At 39.7% G+C, this 22,681-nt stretch overlaps 1 protein-coding gene across 1 annotated transcript in view; it reads right to left on the minus strand.

Moving 5' to 3' along the window:
• Positions 1–248: 248 nt before the first annotated feature.
• FAT4 (FAT atypical cadherin 4) overlaps positions 249–22,681 on the minus strand; it is a 143,626-nt gene continuing 121,193 nt past the window's right edge. Inside the window, exons 10-17 of the mRNA XM_062573988.1 lie at positions 19,996–20,100; positions 18,238–18,545; positions 14,046–14,131; positions 13,360–13,539; positions 12,365–12,489; positions 10,940–11,157; positions 6,735–6,996; positions 249–2,771 (exon numbers count right to left, since the gene is read on the minus strand). Coding sequence (XP_062429972.1) covers positions 889–2,771; positions 6,735–6,996; positions 10,940–11,157; positions 12,365–12,489; positions 13,360–13,539; positions 14,046–14,131; positions 18,238–18,545; positions 19,996–20,100 — 3,167 coding nt within the window. The 3' untranslated portion in view covers positions 249–888. The remainder of the gene's footprint in view (positions 2,772–6,734; positions 6,997–10,939; positions 11,158–12,364; positions 12,490–13,359; positions 13,540–14,045; positions 14,132–18,237; positions 18,546–19,995; positions 20,101–22,681) is intronic.

Below are 22,681 nucleotides of genomic sequence, written 5' to 3' on the forward strand. Positions count from 1 at the left end.
GACCACGCTGCTGCTGTGAGCCAGGCTGCCTGGCTGATCCGAGCTGACAAACGCCAATGACTCCACTCTGACTGGAGGCACTGGGAGAGGGATGGGGAAGGGACGGGGTTAAGCATCCCAAAATATCCTATAGAGATTCAGAAGCTCTCAAACAACTTTGTCAACAACCCCCCTCCCCCCAAAAAAGTCCCTGACCCCAAAACACCCACAAAACAACTCAATGCCCACCCCACCCCACCCCCCCAAAAAAAACCAAATAAGCTGAAAAGAGAAAAACTCCTAAAGTGCTGACCAGCTTGAGCTGCTTCTAGCACCTCTTGGTACGGAGTAAGACTTACAGCACCGTTGCCAGCCATTACTCAAGCTGATTTCTTCCTTAAGGTTTGCATATGAGCAACTGCAAGATATGTAACTACAGTTTCTGAGAGACTTTACTACTGTAATTCCTTCATTCACCATCCTCCTTCTGTGCACTTCCTAAGGAAAATGAAATCCCTCAATACTCTTGCATTGTAAAACACATTAGTAGCCGGAGACAATATGCACATCCTTCACAATTAAAAAAAAAAAATAGTTCATTTTCAGAACAAAGCATTATTAATTTAAGAATCAAAAACCAAACAATGGTAAATAGGAAACCCTTTTAAAAAGCTGCATGCTGAATATCTTGTTTTGAAATACAATGCATGCAGGAGAAATAAATTCATCCAGGCATAATTAAATTAAAAACGTTTTAAGTCTGTTTCAGCAGCATAATGGTTATTATTTTTAAAGTCTCCTCCGACCAGACTGGCCTGGGGTTCGAATGCTGACCTTTGCTTTCCTGCAACCATATAATGGTTTGACCGTTCTGTGGTTCTGCATTGGGACAACACCAGGACAGAAAGCCTACACGTACTGTTCTGCTTCCCCATCTTTGGAAGGAGGCTTGGTTGTACCACCTTTGCTGTCTTCAGTTGCTCCTGCTGCTGCTGCTGCTGCTGCTGCTGCTTTTTCAGGAAGTGATGCCAAATCTTTGAAAACATCCACATAATGCCCAAAGCCGGGGCCCCAGTTCAACAGGTTGTCCCAGTTGAAGCTTCCGGCTTGCTGTCCGAGCTTCCCGGGCAGGGCGCCCTCGGGAGCGCCGGCCGCCTGCGCGCCCACGGGCCCGCCCTCCCCTCTGCGGCCGGGGTACCGCCTCGGCTTCAGCCTGCCGCCGTAGTTGTCCTCGTCATCCGCGTCGGACTCGTTGACCTGGGACAGCTTGGGCATCCTGGAGGTGTACGCTATGGGCTTATCCCTGTCGTACTCCATTTCCGAGCACGTGAAAGACTCGTGGGAGTCGCTGTCGGAGGACGACTCCGGCGCGGGAATGCCGTCGGCCGGGTTCCTCGTTCTCGACAGAGGCCTGCGGCAATCCTCCTCAGAGGACGACCGGCCGTGATCAGCGCTACAGATGCTGGGGTTTCTCGGGCGAGGGGTGTTGAGTCTCTCCACCTCTTCGATGGACAGCCCCACAGGAGGAGCGGTCTCCAGAGGAATCTGCCCGATGGGCTGCTTGAGGCGGCTTCCCGGTCGGGAGCCGTGAGTTGCCATGGTCTGCGGGCTCTTGCTCCTCCTCCCCAGCCGAGTGGCGTAGTTGAAAATGCCGGGCTGGCAGACGTCGCTGTGCATCTCCAGCGGGCTGCCCTCCCTTATCGACAGGTGCAGCTCCCTCGCTGGACTGTGTCTGTAGAAAGTCGACGATTTGGAGAACGGCGCGGGGCTGTGGCGAGACAGGGGGTTGGGAGTAGGGCACGCCGAGTGGCTTAGTGACGTTGTCCTTAACCCCTGGCCGTAGGAGGGCTGGTACGTCAGGCTGCTTGCTCCCAAGGGCATGGGGGACTGCCTGGCAAAGCCCAGCGGGCTGTGCCGCTGGATGGAGAACTTGGGCGTGTGGCTCCTGAACTGCTTGTAGTGCTGGATGATGTCCGCGTCCGAAGGGGCGATGCTGCTTGCGTTGTCGATGTCGTAGTGCTCTATCTCGGGCTCCGGCGAAGCCAGCGGCGCGCTGGGGATAGTCTCTGGCGCGTGAGGGATGTCCGTCTCGTCATATATAAGATACGGGTTTTCTCTTTCGATGATATCGGGTTTTGGGTTCCCTTCAGGCTGCTTTCTGACCGTCATGTCATCACCATAGGGTGGGATGTTGTCAGGGTCATCAAATGCAACGTTCTCGCTCCCTTTTTTCTTCTTCTCCTTTGTTTTCTTCTCTTCTTTTGGTGCTTTTGTCTTCTTTCCTCTGCACTGATTGCACAGGATCAGGCTGAGGACGAGCAGCGCGAGGACCGTCGCGCAGCTGCCCACGATGGCCGGCACAGCCCAGAGGGGCAGGGAGAGCTCGGCGGGGTGTGGGGACGGGAGGCACACGTAGCCTTCATTGAGCCCACCTCTGCACACGTGGCCTGGGGCACACGAGATCCCCAGGCAAGCCACGACCGTCTCGCAGGTCCGTCCCGTGTACGCCTCAGGGCAGCTGCAGGTGAACCCCACGTGGGCGCTGGGCTCGCAGCTGCCCCCGTTTTGGCAGGGGCTGGAGGCACAGGCTCCGGGGGGAACGCACTTGTACGCGTACCACTGATTGATGCACATCAGGTCACCCCAGCAGGGATTGCTCGCGCAAACGTTGGGGCCTCGGCAGCCAATCTTCACGGAGGGGTCGGTTTTGGATATAGTCGCAAGGCTGTGCTTGCCAGCGAAGGGCAGGCTCTCCCCACCATACTTGACGTAGGAAATACAGCCATCAAATCCTAGGAGAAAAAGCAACAGTCACTTTGGGACCTGGACGCAGAGTACTCGCAGCCAACAGATGCGAAGCAAACACTCAGAGCACTGCAGCCACGTCATTTGGGCTCAGGTACTACGAATGGTTTGTTGCTCTTGTTAAATGTTTCCTCTTAGGATTTAGTAACTTTTTTGTTCATAAACTTTTGATAATTTCTTGGTTCCAATTAGATAGGAACTGAATAAGAAAGTTAGAGATCGCTCGTGCCCAGAGCTTCTGACATAACTTTTATACATGCACCTTTTAAAACAAATGATTTTCACAGGCTGCACATAGAAATAAATATTAAAGATAAGAGTATGATTAAGCAATTTCTCTGAAGATATATGTATAACACTTATATAAATGATACCATAACACTTATATAAATGATACCTAAATATCTTGAAAAAGCTTTTAGTCCTCTTAAGTCTACAAATAAGAGGCTTGCCATGATTTTTAATTTCATTAGTAACATTTCTAAGCAACAAAAATCTTCTTAGGCCAATAAATAAAAGGTACCAAAAATTGTGTTTAAGATGCTGAAATAAATCCATCCTGCTTTCGAGAAGCCCTGAAAATCATTATGCATTCTAATTGCTCTCAGTAAATTTGAAAAATCAAGCAATTTTTATCAGAAACCTGAATGTAATTTGAAATGTTGATCTGACTTAAGAATTATAGATGCTGTGTGGGAGGAAGAACTAATGTCAGATTAGGAAATAGCTACCTCAAGTTTAGAAACTGGAAAAAAAGTTCAAATCACTCAAAAAAAGCAAAAGAAAAAAAAGGAAAAATGCACAAATGCATTTTAGGTAGAAACAGGTTACCCGCACATGAACTCAACTCTGTTGCTCAGTAAGCGGACTAGATCTGAGTTTTGCAGTGCAAAGGGATTCTTCAGTGACTGTAGTTTTCCTTTCTTCCTTTCTCTTAACTTAGACTCATGAAAGGAAGTCTGAAGGTTTACACTCTCAGATCTTGATTTTAAAGTAGTTTCCCCTCAAAGTAAAATTATTTTGTATTAAGTAATGATTTTGCCAAAGTGCGGTCCAGGGAGCAGATAATTGGATTTTACAGAAACATATTTTCTAAAAATATATCCTAAACTGACTCAATTAATTTTCAATTTAGAGAGTCATTTCACTGAAGCTAAACACCAGGCTCCACTGCTCAGTAAATAAGACAGGAATTCAAGTGGTTATTGTAGGAAAACATCAATTTAAATAGTATTTTAAGTGTTTAAATTACTTTGAACAAATATTCCCTCAAATTATTTAATTTAATAAAAGTCAGGCTTTTTTTTTCTTACTTTTCCCATACTTCTAAAACTTTTCATCATGCATACTAGACGAACTTCTTCACAGCTGGCTTGACCACTGTAGCAAAAAAATTCCAGCTAGCCATTTTCCTTTGCCTGCTCTTCCCCGTTTCTCCGTTTCCGAGCCGAAGTTCTCTATTGCGCTGCAGCTAAGCCGCATGTCTTACTGCCCTAGGAAACATGGTGTTCACGGCAATCCTTTCATGTCTCTGAACCCAAAAGGCCCTTTTCCTAAACTTCCCATAGTTTGGTTGCAGCAGTCCCCTATCAGCTGTGACCCAGAGTTTCAGTGCCGTGAGTGCACCCGGAGGTGGAGTTGTGTGTGAGGTCTCACGAAAATGGAGCCTTTTGCCAGCTTAATAATTCTCTGTGTTCCTCAGGCTTAATCCTTTCAGCAAGGATTTTACGATAGTGCAACTTCACACTGACCTTTACTCAGAGCTGCGTCTAATGGTAACACACCATAATGTATAAATTATGCTCTCAATTACCATATGCACAAATGGTGTAAGAAGCATCTTTCTTTTCTCCTTAACTTCTGATTGAATGCCATGTGAGGTGCCACACTTACAAAAAGATATTAATTCAATACCAAATTGTATCAGACATGATACAATAATTGACAAGGAGAAGGAAAATGCCACTACTCAGGTTCTGAAGCATTACAAGTGGGCGAAACAATAAAAAGGAGCAAATATTCCCTGCTACATTTGTGCCAGAGAAAGTTTCCTCTGTGTCAATATATTGCTGGAATGGAAGAACAGCCACTATTAATGCTAACTTCATAAACAGTTGTGGAAATTTCTGTAAAAATGCCTAGTGCAGAGATAAATGCTAGGAAAACTGACTCTTATGAAATAGCAAATACGCTCAGGTGGTTTGAGGAGGTATTAAGGATTTGTCATCTTTAAAGGACATTCTTTTAAAATGTGAACATCCTCTGATAACAGAAGTGAAATAGTAGTGGGTATCAATGCCAAATATGCTTTGCTGAGAGATGCAAGTCATATGGTGTTGAGGGACATAAAAGAGCCTAAGTTTTGCAAACATGCTATTTCTATTTCATTTTCCATTCTGGAAGAGCTGTGTTTTCTTTCAGCATTACTTATATTTTCATTTTCTCCTGTTTTTGCATTTCTGAACAAAGAGGAAATTGAGGATTTAGGCTCAGGTGGGAGACCATGCAGAACAGAGGATTAGCTTGCCTCAGTCTTGGTGGTCCCTTTTCAGCAGTGATATGATACACAGCAACTGGGATTTTGTCAGGTCTACCTGGGTTTGAAAACAGTATTGGATATACTAGTTTCACATTCCTGAAACTGTCACCCATGTATGTTTCTGTCTGCTTTAATAGCACTTCAGCTATTTTTGACTACCTGAGTGCATGCAGAATTTTGTATCTCCCTCTTGTAAAACCTTGGTATGTCATTCCCAATGTAATCCAATATTAAGAAAACATCATATAAATACGAGATTTTGGATTGTACATTCCTAATGTAAGGCAGACAGTCATAATTTGTCTACTGCAGCATCAGGCAGTGGGTGAGAAGTTACTGTTCTCAATTTTCTTTGTTGCAGCTTTGCTAAAGCCTCTTTCCCTCTTTGTGCATATGCTGCTCGTAAAACATGCATGTAGAAGGGATAAAGGTAAGCATCGGGTTCATATGATTTCATATCACATTTCATACTAATTCACAATGCACAGGTATCATTGTTTACACTAGAAACTGTCAAAAAATGTGAATTGTGAATTTGCACCATTCCAAGTTACTTTATCTGGTGATAAAAACTTAAACTTAGGAAGATTTTTCAAAATAAAAGCTTTTTAAAAATATGCCTGTATCGTCAGGAATATCTCAGTTTGTAGCTAACAATCACTTCCATCTTTACTTATCAGTAGGGTTTTAATATCAAGTGAATGTTATCTACTTCTTTTGGCAGAGTCTAAGACAATTGCTTTAACTCTTAAGGGAGGCTGATTTACTTCTTAAGAGCTAGATGTTGGTCAGAAGGTAGCCCTTTATTGTACTTGGTTTCTGTTGCTCAGAAACAAATCCTATTCTTGATTTGATAGCAGTTAGCAGGAGGAAGCAGAGATTCAGAAAATATTTTAATCATATTAATAACAGGCTAAATCCTGCAATACTTACCAAACCCCTACAGAGACAAAGTTCTTATTTAGCATTTTTGCCTGAGTAAAAGATTTGGCTTGATTTTCCAGATTCTGACTTAGGTAAAAAATGTGTCCTTTCTTCTGTCATTAGCATAACAGAACTATACAACCACTGATTCATATAACAGACAAGCAAGCAAACCCACCCACCTTCACCTCCAAAACCCTTTCAGATGGAATGCCTGCACTTTAAAATAACAAGGTTGCAACATACACTAAACACAGAAATTTGTGCGAAGTTTACAGTCCTTACCCAGACATGTTAAAGTAATTTCGAATTGGAATTTTCCTGACTAAGCATAGGGGAATATGAGTCACTGAAAACAAATTACAGTAATTTCTATCTTTGAGCAAATAGAGACCCTTTATACATACATATAGTATACATGAGTTTTATCTGCTTAAATATGTTTATGCACAGAGTATATAGTATATAATAAAAAAATATAAAATACCTGCAACTGTGCTCCTGAAAGGTTGGCTTGGTGGGATTCCTCCCAAAGAAATTGTAAGCACATTTAGTCCACCGAAGTCCTGTGTGATGTGGAGGATGTCCCGGCTATGAGCCTTGTCGACAGACAGAAGCGTGCTGGAGCCGTTCTTCTCAAGGAGCACCGAATGCCACTGACCATCTGCTGTGTAGACTTCAGGAATATTCCTTTCCACTTTCCCAGCGATTCCAGCATCAGATATGTAATGCACTTTCCCACCTTTTATCTGATCAGGAAAAAGCAAAATGCATCATTTAAAAATTATATTGATATACTCTACATATTCCCTTCCTCCCATGCACACATATGACCAACATAATGCTTATTCATAAAATCACAGAATCATAGAATTGGTAAGGTTGGAAGGGACCTCTGGAGGTCATCTAGTCCAACCCTCCAAAAAGGGGCCCATCTAGGGATCGAACCTGCAACCTTGGTACTATTGGCACTATTAGCACCATGCTCTAACCAACTTCAAAACAACTGCAGTACTGCATGGCTTCAGTTGTTAGAGGAAGCCTGAGTGTGTTTTTCTGCAATGCCAAATTGCAGAAATCATCAGTTATTTTGCACTAAAAATTTGGCCTCGATTAAATACATCTTATCTGTAGAAAACCTAGACCTATGACACCTAGTCATACCTTGTAAGAAAAAAACAATTCAGAAGCCAGAAATAGGACACTGCATATGACAGAACATTTTAACCAAAAAAATACAAATTGTGAACTGTTAAAAAAGAAGGTCCTCTTATATTCTATGACAAAATTTTTGGCTTTTCTTCTATGAATGAAGCCACAGAATTCTACTGATTCGTGAGATACAGGATTTTAAGCCTCTTGCTGGCTCAGTATTAAATGAACCCATTGGTGCAAATTCTACATTTAAGATAAAGGAGTGAAAAATATACTAGAGAAGCATAATTAAAAAATAAAATAAGCAAGCTTCTCAAATATTGCACAGAAGTCTGTTGCGTTAGCTGACCTCTCAATGGTTGTACAAACTTGTGAGCTGTATGCAGGCTGTCAAAAGTAACAGAGTAACACAGTTCATTGGGCAGTTCTTCCTTCCAAACTCATCTCTATTACTCTGCATGCCTGATCACACATATTAAAAGATCACTATTTTCGCTCCTCTGTCTTTAGCTGTAGCTTTGTCAGGCCTGCGAACTGGGCACAAGCATGCAGAGTGTGTACATTAATATCCTATGAAAGGTTAAAGCCACAGGCTTGTTGAAAGCTCTTTAAGTCTCACGTTTTGTTCCAAGAAGAAAAATCTTCACTTGGGAAATACTGCGAGGTGACACAACGGCTACAAGAATGCTTCTCCTGTTGCCAGAAACTGTTAAATGCTCTAGATTTACTTCTTTAGTGCTGGAAGCTAAGGTCATACAGATCAGCTCTAATATGACTGTGCTCATGTCTTGGCAGCCAGCCTGCACTGAATGTATCTAGTACATACTCCATTTGGAGCAAGAAACACAATGGTTAAGATACACATACACTTCATTTTTAAACGCCATAATTCAAAGTATGTGAAATGTATTATTTGGGAAGCCTTTGATGAAGCTCCCTCTAAAAGATAGGATGCTTCTGGTACTGGCCAACATAGGTGGCACACATCTGAAGCATCACACAGCACAGAGAGAATCCCGTATTAGGAAAAGCAGCCGTCCAGAATCTGCTATAATAAATCAAACACCATTTACAGAATCAGAAGAATTTGTAAAAAGAGTAACTGTGCAGAACATATATATTTTTAAATGTTTTAATTGGTTTGTTAGTGTCATTTTTCCTTTCGTGCCTCATGAAAACAACACCTTCTATTTTTGGCCTTTTATGTAAGCAAACAAATAAATAGACTTTATCAGACAAAATAGCCTAGGCCTATAGAAAGACTAAAAATGTAATTGTATATTCTAATTTCACATTATAGAAGAATTGCCAGGTAAATAACCATAAAATAAGTGATCTGCTTCTTTGTTCTTTCAAGCACAGATTATTTCTAATATGAAGCAAATGGAAAATCAGCTGTGACTCAAAGAGCTTCATTAACAAGAAATCCTCCACTTTTTTTTTTGGCATTTACCATCTGAATTTGTTCCTTCCTTAATTTATTCTGCCATTTTTTTGTATCTTCGCTGGATTAAGGAACTCCTTATATTATAAAGAAAAGCTTATTTCTCTCGACTTATGGTTCTTGGCTGGGAAGAGGGAGTTACATTTACTATTTAATGAATCATCTACTTGCAATCTCAATACATCTAATTATCTAATTTATTACAGCTTCTCTAATTTTATCCCAATTCCAGTTATACCAAAATCAGTTAACAACAAGAGTTATAATTGGAGTCAGCTAGGTAGTCATATTGCTTGTAGCTTTTCTCTAGCACAGTTTAATATTAAAAACACATGCAGGCTTTCACTGAATGCATGCATTTTTAATAACAAGTGTGTTAAAAGACCCCAAAATCAAATCACAAAATCGTCTTGTAAAAAGAAGTCCCTAAAGCTGATCTTCTGTGCTGCGAGTGCTCTGAGACGTCAAGAAGCCGGAAGAGTGAGCTAGTTTCACCGAGGTCTACGGGCTCTGCGCTGAGGTGGAAGGGTTTCGTCACGCGGGGAGCCTCCCTGTGCAGGGTCCAGCCTTGCAATGGGATGCGACCCGAGGGCTCCCCACTCCTGGCTCCCGTCTCCTGCAGCCTGAGAGCTGAAATGCCTCTGCCTCATGCCACCACAGGGAAATTGGAGGTTGAAAGGCTGAAGCTCAGGGTCTAAATCTGCCATTTTCAGAGAAGCAGGTACTAGTGATGCTGCAGGTGCATGAACCTGTTTTGAAAATTCCATAAGAGACTGGATAACTGGGAATAAAACAAGACAACTGCTGTAGTCATGCAGACCTTCAGTTTAATTAACTAGTATCAACTGGGAACTTCTCGGCAATAATCAGTTACCTCTTTTTCCTTAAACTACCACATATGTAACTACGCAACCTCAGCAATTTGTCCTTCCACAGCAGGTCTGGGACTTGATGCTATTGGCCTGCTTGTGTAACTTTACCAATATTAACAATAAAAGGGTACTTGCATAATGCTTTCAGCCATGAAAAGCTACTACTTTTTTGGGGTTTTTTTAACAACACTTGTGGAGCAAATTTTCCTAGGCAGAAAATGGTAGTATTTAATTTTTTCTCCAGAACTCAAAATAATGAGATCTTATCAGATAATATGTCTAGGAGACAGAATCTTCCTATCGAATGATGTGGTAAGAGTTTATGCCAGTGAACTAATGCAGGCTGGTTTCTTAATAGCAACCAGTGTGTGAGGAAAGCCTCTGATAGCCTCTGGGACAGGAATCAGACAGGTGGACAATATCAATGGGTCTGAAGCTTAGAAAGTGTGAATTTCTGCATGGGTTTCTTTAACAGTTGAGGAAAAAAAGCTTGGAAAGCCTTACAGCAGTCAAGGAAACTTGGAGCTTACATCTACCCAATAAAGGGGCTTGCCAACATCACTGCTGTACTCATTTAGAGTTATGAGTAAGTGGGCTGAGTCATAGCCAGGAACTGAACCATCGCTTTCTCTTGAGAAAGGTAACTCCTGCAGCAATAAAACTCTGGGGAAAAACAAATGTGGGGCATTTGAAGCACTAATATAGCTACATATCTCAAAATCATTTAATATTGACATCGGTCTATGGGTAACTTCATGAATTCAGGTTATTTCTTATTTCCTACTTTGATAAGAATAAGCCATGTTAGTAGGAATTTATAAAAACATTTTGGAACTCGCTTGCTAGCTTGAGGAGGGTCTGCGTTCGAGGCCTGAAAAATCAAAAGATAAAAGGCCAATAATGAAATGATTTGCTCTGCAGAGTGTAACTTAATGATGATAAGAAGTATGGCAATGAAGAGTGGTCCTGCTGCCTTAAAACAGTCACTATTTGGAGCCTAGACAAAACTGATTAGATACAAAACCATCAAGATCTTCTGATACCTTGGCAAATAGCAAGGGAATTGTTGAGAAGATGAATGATACTGGAGCAGTGCCTAGCCTTAGTTAAAAGTCTAATATTTTATAAAGGAAACAGCAAGGGTAATGGAAAAATGTGATTTTGATCACTAAGCACGAGGTTGTCCAATCAAACCAAACTTAGTGTTGGCTGTAATCTTACCTTCACAGTAGTGAAGTTGCTGCTTTCCTGGATGTGAATTAAAATCCCATTCTCACTTCTTGTCCTGAATTTCACTTCCAAGCGGTCCACGTTCAGAGGTCCCAGGCTGGCACCTCCAGCACCACGTCTCATCATGTACTCTCGCTTCTTATTTGGGCTCATGTGGTAGTCAAGTCGTCCTTTGCCTTCTAGTGCTAAGGCAGTGTCAGCAGTAATATCTGGGACAAAGATGGGGAAAGTACTGAGTACGCAGTGCACTATAGCCTAGCAATAACTATTTTCTTCAGAGAAGAGATCAAGTTCAGAGCAGGTCAGTGGGGAGAGCAGGACTGAATGACAACTTCAGCCTCTTTACTCCTTGGCTTGAACCAGAATTGTGTCTGAGTGTGGGAGTGTGCTAATAATTTACTGCTGGTATCAGTCAATAGTAAATTAAAACTCGCTAGGGAACAAGTGAGGGAGTAGGGGAAAAATTTGGCTCTCGGAACTGTAATTCCTTCCCAGAGATGTTACTATTTCCATTACCGCAAGCAGGGTTTCATGATATATTGAACTGTAAGCTCTTCAGGGCAGAGATAATGACTATTTGTTACACCAGCAGACCTTTGGTCTGGCATGAAAAGAATAAAATAATGGCAAAGCATTGACTACTAAATGCTGTTAAAATAATGGCAAAATTCTTTTGTAAACAAGTACAACGAAAGCATATAAATCAGCAAAACAATAATGGAACACGTAAGAAAACAAAGCTATTACATGAAAATAATTAAATGGCTTTTAAAGAACAGTCATTATACTACATGTAAATAAATCAAATTGCTTTCCTAGGCAATCTCATATTGCTTTATAGAGATATCTGTATGCAAGTTAATAGCCTCAGAATAATTACAGATACCTTGAAAAGTGTAAATGGCTTGCATTTATTTACCTTTACCAGATTTTCACGCATATAATCTGATGGTCATTTGATAGGAAAAGCTTATAGTTCAGAGAAGCCATAAGCACATGCACACAACGTTTACACACGGGAAAGTTTTCCCTAAAGATTTCTTCATCCCAAGAGCCTTTCCCTGCCCTCCTACCTCTGCACAGCAGACCAACCACTATGGGAGAGCCTTATTTTGGTTACTGGTTACATATAACCAGGAAGCAGTAATCCTAAATGCATGTAAGTTATCTGAAGTGTAATATATATGCAGGAAAATATGATATATGTACATGCTGTTATTTTTAACTCAAGGACAGCAATCCATCATGGACTTTTGCTTCATAATTATTTAAGAGACAAGCATGCTGTATGCTTTCATTATTTTATAAAATTCATTATCCTGTGCACCTGAAAAGAAACTAACTGCATTTGGTGAAAGCATGTTTACTGTAGTTAACTGTACAGTGAATAGAAAGATAGGGGCACCCTCTCCGTACATTTTTCACAGTGCTTTCCTGTCAGTCCATCTTTGCAATGACACTGCTGCCATGACCAGTGATCAACACAAGTACCACCATGCTGGCAAGGGCTGGTCGTACAAACACCTTCTAATCTTGGACATCTGAAACAAACCAGAAAATCAGATCCTGAAGAATGTGCACACAGATAAACAGAGCAAATGTGCTGGAAAAGGTCATGCATACAAACAACAGTCCCCTTCTTCCCCACAGAGATGCAAAAATTGAAGGGCCATTCCTATCAGACAGCTCATTTTTCTAAACGGCTCTCAATTTTCAGTGTCAAGTTGTAACAGTCTTTTGAAAGAGAAAAGAATTCAGAGATGAGGAAAATTTTATCTGTTATGCAAGAGAAGAAACAACTCTTTTAGGGCTTTCTATGCTGTAGACCTCAAGAGACCTCATATAAAGAACAATGCAAACGTGGGATTGAAAGAGGAAGAGTGAGCTAGCAAATTTGGACGTCTGGCTGACAGTATTGCTAGAACCGTGACTTCAAATACTGAGGTGGAAAAAAACAATAGACTCAGCTAATCAATCATTGCTGAAAGACCACTTGGAGGATATGAGGGAAATTCAGTGATACTTGAGAGGAAAAGTGATAGAACAGACATCGAGGATTAAAAAGAAATAAGAGGGAGTTGCGGTTTAATGAACCATATGAGTACAGTTAAATCCAGGAACTTATAAAGAAATTGAGTAATACGGCTACTCTATTTCAGCCTGGAAAACAACATTAATAACAAATTGCAATAGAAATATAATGATGCTTCTTTTTTGAAGTCTTTGAAATCTTTAGTGAACCTCTCATCCAAATTCAGTTTCTTTCAAAATTCTTCACGCTTTAGAAGAAATTCTACACTCATTTTTTACAAGAAATATCTGAAGTGTCTGAACTGAATAGCACCTAACTTTCCTGCCAGTTTCCTTTATTGTAAACGCTGTCCATTTGATACCATATATAGCAGACATACTGATCTAAGATTCCTTGAGCTGCCAAAGCCTGGCTGGGTTCCAGGGGACGTCCATTGACTGCAAACTCCATTATACAGCCCACAAAATCATGGCTCTCCACCTGTCCTCTCCTTTGAAGGATTGGCTCTAGAGAGCTGATACCAGCAACAGTAACTCGATTTGGTTGTACATCAAGAGTCCTATAAAAGAGTCAGAAAAATCAGTTAATTAATATCAGATATAAGATAGCAATGACAACAAAGGAGCTGTAAGTATCAGCTAAGGTCTGTGGCTAAGTTGTATTCTCCTAGCCCCATTTACACCCACGAGCAGACTACACATGGTTGTACATTTCTCATGTTTCCCCTAAGCCGGGGACAGAGAGGGATTTGGGAAGCAGGGATTTCTGAATAAAATCCTTGCCTTATGCAATATGAAAATGAAGCCTGAATTGGGGAGTAGCCAGATATGTAGAGAATTTAATTTGCTTCTGCAAAGAAGATGGGGAGGAAATGACACTCATCTTTAAGTCCCTGTTGAAGGACTAAAGCCTATGTATCTATCCCTTGTTCAGGATTGGGCTAATGGCGTGCAGTCATTATTCCAATTTTCTCTGATTTTAGAGGGGGATTTTTCATTTTACATTTTACAAAAAAAAAAAAAAAAAAAAAAAAAAAAAAAAAAAAAGGAAAGAAGAACTATTTACCAATCAGTGGAAACAGCCACATTGCTAACAGTGCAATAGCCTGGTTCCTGATCCTCAGAGCAGGAATCCACTGTCAGTGAGGCTGCCTGCAAAAGCCACACATACAAGTATGTTTAATACAGCATTGTAGATCCCCATCATATTAAATATTTAAGATTAAAAACATTTAATCAAAGGCTTGCCTGGAATGGAGCTCTTTTATGTCACTCACAATCTCAAGACACTCCAGAGACATCGATCAACTAAATTCTGCATTAACATCATGAATACCAAGATATGGATACTAACAGAGGGAGACTTAATTGGTGAGTTCATACAAAGAGTCAGTTAAAGTTTTCAGATTCGGGTAGGGTTTCTGCATGCTTGCTTTACCCCTTGAAATTGCAGTTATTTTGGCTCATACTGTATCCTATTCTTGATCTGAACAGATTACTCCTGCCTAAGACAGTTGGTATTCCTTCATGGGTCTGACCATAGCATTAAAAATATCGTTCAAACTGGATAAATAGCATGTAAGAAAAGCTGGTAGTACAAACACTAAGATTGCTAGCTAAAAATTGCATAATATCTCAAATAGATCCCTCTGCCTCCCTCTCTTTTTGCCTTCCTCTCTCTCTCCCTCCCCCTCCTCCTTCTCCCCCAGAAAAAAAACAAAAAAAACAAAAAAAACAAAGGTTTTTAGTATCTGAATGGAGATCACACTCACTCCATTTCCCTGAAAAATCCCAGAGCAAACGTACTGGGATGATGACTGAGGACACCGGAACAAAGAGGAAGTTATCCTTCGTGTCCTGCTAGGTCACAGAAATTATCTCAAATGTTTCTGTTGAATTTCTCCTGTAACTCTGAAATTTCTACCTTGAGGGCTATTACACTCTTCCTACTTCTTTTGTACCTGCCCTGTGTGCTGGAGTAAGGTAACCCCTGAAGCCGATATGTTGCAAGGGACATATTTTCCCTACCTCGATAATAATGAAAGATAAGGATATCTACACTTAGACCAAACTAATGTTCAGAGAAGTACTGGGCATCACGAGTACTCAGGGCAGTCTTTCTCTTTAATTTATTATTATCCGGAAGCTATCAATCCTAGGATAATGGAGTTGTCTCATTGCTAATCTCAGTAACTTACACTAAAGTGAAACATGGCACATTTATTTGTAATCTATATACTAAACATCTAACCAAAGCTTTCACTACATTATTGCTGCTGATTTTAATTGTCTTTTTATTTTTGATTTAGCAAAGAATTTTGCCCATAAAAACAAAACTGAAGCAGTTATTCCTTAAGTCAAATTTTCAAAAAAGTAAACATAATCCACAAGTTGTACATATCAGCTTCTCATGTTACAGCTGTATGTGTAGCAGAATTTTATGGTAAATTTAAATCAACTATTACTTCTTAAAAATGCTTTGGTTTACATTTTAATTTAGGTAATTCTGCAGGAGCTGAGCAAACACCAACAGCTATCAGTATGTCATTACTGTGTAAATGGCTTTTTTTCTTGTCTGCAACTAAGTTCACTCACTGCTAACAATGTTTTGTTGGAATCCCTACAGATTCTTCATGCAATTTCTAAGTACCCACCATGAGCTAACGGGTTGTATTGACCAAATGAATTCATAGGTCTCAGCCCTAAACCATGTCCTACACCATGTCTAAATTGTTCAGTTTACTTTTTTTTTAATGAAAGTTTATCTTGAATTTCTTTCCATACATAATGAGCAGACTTCTGAGAAACATCAGTCTGCAGTTCCAAAGCACATTATATGCCCTGTATAAATGAAACAATTCATAGCAAGAATAATAAGCTGACTGGTCTGTATGCCATCATATGCATACATATTTTCCTTCAGAATATCAACAACAAAAATGAAATGAGTTTTTTGTTCTTAGCTCAATCAGTGTGATCTCCCTAACTTACATTGCTATGCATTCTGAAAGCCAAGCTACAACCCCAGCTGAAGGTCTAGATATTTGAGAATATATTTTACTTGGACCAGAGTTCATACAATTTATTTTCTAACATTAGTCAAATGTTCCTGCTTGTTACTTAAGCATTACTCTATGGTTACCTTGCCATGTTATGAGAGTTTCTATCCTGTCACTCTGCAATATCTCAGGACTGACAACTTAATGATTTTACCAGTTTCCGATAAAATCCCACTGTGCTGTAGGAAATGACAGATTTGAAATCCTGAAGGGGGGTTATTTTATACATTTTTGGACACCTGGGAGACAGTTCTGCTACAGAAAAAATGTCTAAGACAAAGGCGATTCCTTACACTTACTGTGTTTGTAAACAACTGATATCACTGAGAAGCTTTAAACATAAAAGCCACACAAAGGTAAAGCTTGCCTTAATGAGTGCTTTCAGTTTGAGGCATTCATACCTCTATATTCTTTAAAAAGTTCTTTCCATGTTATCTCTTCTTCTATAGTCTAGAATTCTGGCATACCCACAACTAAAACACATTCTATTCTGTTCTATTTGTTCTTAGGTGTGTTTCATTTATTTGTTGCAATTTTTAACATGTGCTCCCACACTTAGGCAGGTAAATCTTTTCCATACCATCAAACCAAATTAGTTGCTAAAATGTGAACTTGGAGCCTTTCAAGACTTAGGTGCACCTTTGAGCGCTGCCACTAGGGAAGTTGAGACCCCAAAATATTAAGTGTCTGATGCAATGCACAGTAAAACAATGTCAGTACCCAACGTCACAACAATCCTTCATCATATTTGGATATATAACCCCTATGAATACACGCACTCCCATTGGATCTGCCTATTCAGCTGAAGACCAAACCATCCCTTTCAACGAGGGGAAGAGGAGAAATCAGGTCTTACACTATTTAGATGAAACACTGCTTCAGGCTCAAGACTCTCTAAGAATAAAGAAGCATTCAGAAAAGCCAGGAGAAAAGCAGTTTTGCTACTATAGGGATCCACGGACCATGTGGCAATACGGCGCTGTGCTCTGCTGAGGACATTTGCGCCGCGGACGCGTCGCCCCGAGCGAGGGCTGGCGCAGCAGCCGCGCTAGCCTGGCCGCGAGGCGAGCGCGCTGCGCTCCTCAGCACGGCGCTCCCAGCTGCAAAAGGGCTGCATCTGACCTCTGCAGCACTTAGCGATGGGAAATCTCTCCCGGGATTCACGGGGGAGCCAAGCTGGGCAGAACAGTTTATTCTTTTATTCCCCCACATCACTTCTGGCTTGAAATGTAAAACAAAATGTGCAGCCCCAACCATATGTTACTCCTATGTGACTTTAATTTCAAACATGGGAGGAATATGGGATTCCACATACACTGGTCGTATCTGTCTGAAAAGGGAGCTGTTGGGCAACAGTTACTAGATTATGGACGGCAAATATATTTGGTTTCATTTTTAACTCACACACTGTGGAGTCCAAAAGCTTGGCTTGAACTAAAAGAGCATTTGGTTTATGTTCTGCTTTGAAAATATTATTTAAAAAATGAGAGAAGAGGAATAAAAAACATTTACTGGAAAAAAATATGAAGGCAGGAGAAGGGTCAGAGTACCAAGCATATGGCAGTCAGTTGTCCCAGTCTAGTTTTTGGCAGAATTCCTTCCCACTTTCTGGGGGAAAAAAAAGCAACTCCCCTTTCACTCTTCCCCACCCCAATCATTCTCAATGTAGCACCATAAACACCTTTGAAATTTTTACATGTATGTGACGGAGACAAAAGGCTTCCAGTCTGATGAGATTTGTAAAATCTCTAAACCAACTTAAGGAGGTCACAGATCCCTGGAATTTGAAGTTTGCCTTCTTCTATTCTCCAAATGTTAAGGTAATTTATTTTGAGTCTTTGTGTAGTTATTTTAGTTAATTAGCCTTCCCTAATAATCATCCCTGCAATCAGCATCAGTTAATTAGCTGCATGTGCAGCAATTTATTTCACTAATTATTCATGGTTCTCATTTTTCACATTTAGAGTGCAGGGCATTGCATGTTTTTTAAATTATTTTTCACCATAATTATTATTCTAAACTAACCATTATCAGTCTTCAAATCAGCTGGGATAAGACCGAAATGAGAGGGGTTTTGTCCAAAGTTGGAGGTTCAGCTAGCAAATACAATGTTACTAATTTTACGTCCCTCTGAATTCATGCAGAAGCCACGGCGACTTGGCTGAACTTTTCTTTGATCTTCATTTTAGCATTTCTTACCATTCCAGCCCTCCGGGCAATAACCGTGTGAAATTGTCCATCAGACACCTTCTTAGCTGTGGTAAGCTTGTACGTGCCACTGCCAAGGTTGTAGGAGAATCTCAGCCTTTCTTCTGTTATTTCCAGGGCCAGAAATTCTGCCCGCTCTCCAGTTTGGTTGTCATAGTTGTATAACAGTAAGGCATTATTTTTTATAGTGGCAAACTTTATATAGATGTAATTATTGTTTGGATCCATACTGGGAAACTCCATATAGGACAGCTCTTCAAAACCATAGCTGTTCAGTTCACAATGATTCCCAAAAACACCTGCAAAGTGAAAAATAAAATCTTTCTCAGTTAGTTCTTGCCTCATTTGGTGTACTCTCAGAAATAAGCAAAGTATTGATGTGCTGTAGACAGGCTTATGATACAAAGGTTCTCTAAAAAGCTTCTATTTCATGATTAACAATACACAAAAAAATGACAGGTGCTGTTGTCAAATAACAAGATACACTTCATTTAGCTTCTGTGGTTTCTCCACACAACCAAAAAGCCAAGTTTATAACTATATCAAACATGGTTATTAATTATTATCAGGCATTTGTTAATCCAGGTATGTACATAATTTTGCAAGTTGAGCTTATTTTCCCCGGAATGGTTTTCCAGACTGCTTCCCAATCACTTGTTATAATTTATGAGCATATATGTGATAAAACCATTAGGCTTTCTCAGTATTTTTATTAATCTGAATATTTTGATTCATTTTATATATTTCTTTTCAGTTCTCTCTAGCCATTTCCCTACCTTTGATGTTTTTTACTGCAGACACAATGAGAAAACAATATGCTTGATTTATGAACATCAGCTACATTTACAATGGACTATGACTATAAATATAGGAAATGAATAAACTCTAAAGAAAAGAAAAACACGGGAAACGAAGTAAAATAAAGAAATTATTCCGTGTATTAGGTAGAAAAACATATACAAAGGTCGTTATAAATATATATTGAGAAGCAACCTTTTGTGCAAGGGTTTTTAGTAGATTTAAAACACTGTAGATGACTCCCCAGGTTTATCTGGTTTTTGGATCTATTGCACTTACGTTCATGTTTTTGTATACAAACAGTGACAATTTTGGCATTCAGAACCAACCTTGCCGCAATTATATTAAGATACCTTAAAATATCTGTGCAGTTTTATATCTTAATTGAGTTTATTCCACAAAATAATTTTGTGATAATTAAGTTCTAGTAATTGTTAAACTATTTTAAACTATTTTGACAGTACCACGTATGCTTCTCAGATTTTATTCTTGGAATAGCATTCTGGTTTTGGAGCATAAAAATTTATTAAGATGCAATAAATCAGAAGAGCAAGTACTTGTGTGGACTAATAAAACTGTCTTGATCTGGTCAAGACCTCTCTAATGCTCTTTAATGAAATTTATTAAATATAATATAAAAGTAAGTGCCAATATCTAATGTCACGGTTCTCACTAGCAGAAAAATATTCGCTTATTCTTCAGGGCTTTCCTGAAGGAAAATGTACAGCCCTGACTGTCCAACGCATCTAGACAAGTTGGGCTGCAGCTCTGCAGGTGCCCAGGAGAACCACAGGGCCAGGAGATGACCAACGCTTGTCCACGGGTACGGACCTCCATGCATACCCCTGAGGCACAGGTTTCATTTAGGTGAGTGTGAATACGGGAGTTTGAAAAATATTCACTTAGAAAAGCAAAGAAAAATAAAGAACAGAAGCGTAAAAGTATACTCACCAAAGGGGCAGTGGCAATAATAGCTGTCCACTCCACTCTGGCAGGACCCACCATTGAAGCATGGGTTGCATTCACAGTAATTGACTGCAGAATCACATGTTTTCCCTGCGATGAAGAAATAAAATGAATTTCTAGGTCAGAGTATTCAGGTCAATTTCAAAGCAAGACATATTTATATAACTAACTTATGAATTAATGCTGCACGCTCTGCCTCACTGTGCATCGGAAAGGCGGTGTCATCCCACGGACCACTGGTGGGAGGGAGGATACTGCTCCTGGCCCTGACATGGGCAAGCACAACCTGGAGAAATTTGCTTTATGTTTCAAGCATCTCATGCTGTCGCTGTGATTTTTTTATTAATTGGTATCCATAAAAGAGTATGAAATGAGTGCAAGGTATTCATTAGCATTAAGAGGTTGAAGGATACAGACAGCCCTTGCTGGAATCTGTATGAACACAGTAGGTCAAACACAGGCAGCTATTGTACATTATATGATTTTTCTTATTTTCCCCATCAATTACAATCTCCTTCCTGACTTGGAGGGACCACAGTTCTTGGGAGCTAGAAAATGTTACCCTAGATACAGCTCTTTTCTAAGCAGACATTGTCACATATGGTAAATATTATTCACTAGAGAATAAATTGAAGTCACATAATTCATTTCAACAAAGAATGGAATGGAGAGGAAAAGTGAAGATTTTAACAGATGCTAAGTACTGACAAGGGGATTCTTTGTCATTTTTTCAGTAAGTGCAAATACGCAGAATCACAACAAGAATTGCAAATACATGTAGAAGTACAGAACCAAAATTTTCTTTGTATGGAAACACTAACCACGAACTCTTTGTCTCCACTTTTAGGTTTTTCACTGCTTAGCCTTTAGCAGTTTAGCAGCACTTGCGTCACACACCACTGTTGGTACCTGCCTTCCTTCTGTCAGCAGTGCCAGCTTTCACCGCCAGTTCATCAAAATCTTTAGAGTATCATCATGTTTTTCCCTCACATTACTCTGCAAAAACTGGCAAAATTAGCTATGGTCTTCCAGCTCTCTCCTTGAATTTTGTGCAAGGGCTATGAGGCTGGAGTATTGTAAACGCTTCTTATTGCACTGACGATGAACTATTTTATGGCTAGCACCATGTAAACACAAAATAGGTTTAAGGTAGAGAAAAACATAAGCTTGCACAGTGAGCGTCCAGGAAATTATGTATCACGACAGCGACACACAATGCATAATCTTCAGGCTTTAGGAGACTGTCGGTTTCTTTAAAACTGCATAAAACCAGAATTGTGCTATATTAAATTTGCTAGTGTTTTAAGATTTTTCACAGCTTCAGTCTCCTAATTAGAAAACTTCTTTTTTTTCTCCTACTTTTCTGTTTAAGGTACGCAAGTTCTGAGCCAGTTTTCCTGTGTGAGCACCAGCTCTCTATGTGCGAGTACAAGGAGGGTGGAAAGGGAGTACTGGAAGGTTCCTGTGGTTAATATGTAACTTGTACATCGGCCATAAATCTGGGAAACATTTCCAGTATCTGTAACTAATTATATTTCAGTGGCACTTATTTATTTATTTATAGTTTACTTTCTAATTGACATGACTGAAGGACGAGCTTTTATTTTAGATTTTTCTATTTATTAAAAAAATTATAGAGCTGTTCTTTGACTTATTGAGGAAAAGACATGCAGCAAGGGTGAGGCAGAGATGCTTACATTGGCTCAATGAGGTTTCTTAGATTACAAAAATCAAATGTAGTTAATAAAGCCTACTAAATCCATATCACTACAACCCACCTAAATAGCCATCTTTTTCTCAGCTATCATTAAAGCTGGCATATATGCTGAGTCAGCAACAAAGCACTGATGTTTATTTTAACTGCATATATTTTAAACAGCATATAACAACATCTTCTTCATATTTAACAATTGTTTGAATAATTCATGAAACTAATAAAAGTGTGTTTGCATTTATTCCAGCTGTTTTGACACAGGAGAATACTCTGATTAAACAGTTCATCAGAGCTATTAAAACTAATATTTACTTAAAAGAAAGAAGAAATTTAGGCTATTCCCTGCCATTCATTGAAGTGCTAAAGACCTGGGAAAAATGCATTTATTTACATTTGGAATAATGAGCTAACAAAAGAAGTCTCTGAAGCTCACTTTTCCTCTGCAAATACGTTACACCTGCTTGTCCTAGAAAATAAGATAGATATCAGTAAAACAAAAGTAGAACTTAGGAATATTATTCCAGTTTATCACTATGGCTATTCTATATAAAGATAAAATAAATGACTTTGATAAAGCTAGATCATTAGAAAAAAATAGTAAACAGATTATGAGAGTTACAGACTAAAAACTGAGAAGGAGCAATAAATAAATAATAAATTAGTATAATACAGTTCTAAATACGCACCAAAAGAACATAAAATTTTATTTCTATTTAGCATATAACTCATTTTCATTCAAAAAATTCCTGATGTGATCATTCAGAATTCTTTGGACATCCCCCTTTTCTTATGCTTTAAGATAGTTGTACTTTTTTTTCTTCTAAAAAACTCCAGCTGTCTTGAATTTCTTTCCCTAGGTGTAATCCTCCAGGCAACCTTTCCTACCAATTAGCTCACACCAGCTTTTTCTGAAGCTCACACAGCTTCCACTGCTGGCCTCACTCCCTCTTTTCTGCA

The sequence above is a fragment of the Rhea pennata genome, chromosome 4 (assembly GCF_028389875.1).
Source record: "Rhea pennata isolate bPtePen1 chromosome 4, bPtePen1.pri, whole genome shotgun sequence".
Classification (NCBI taxonomy): domain Eukaryota; kingdom Metazoa; phylum Chordata; class Aves; order Rheiformes; family Rheidae; genus Rhea; species Rhea pennata.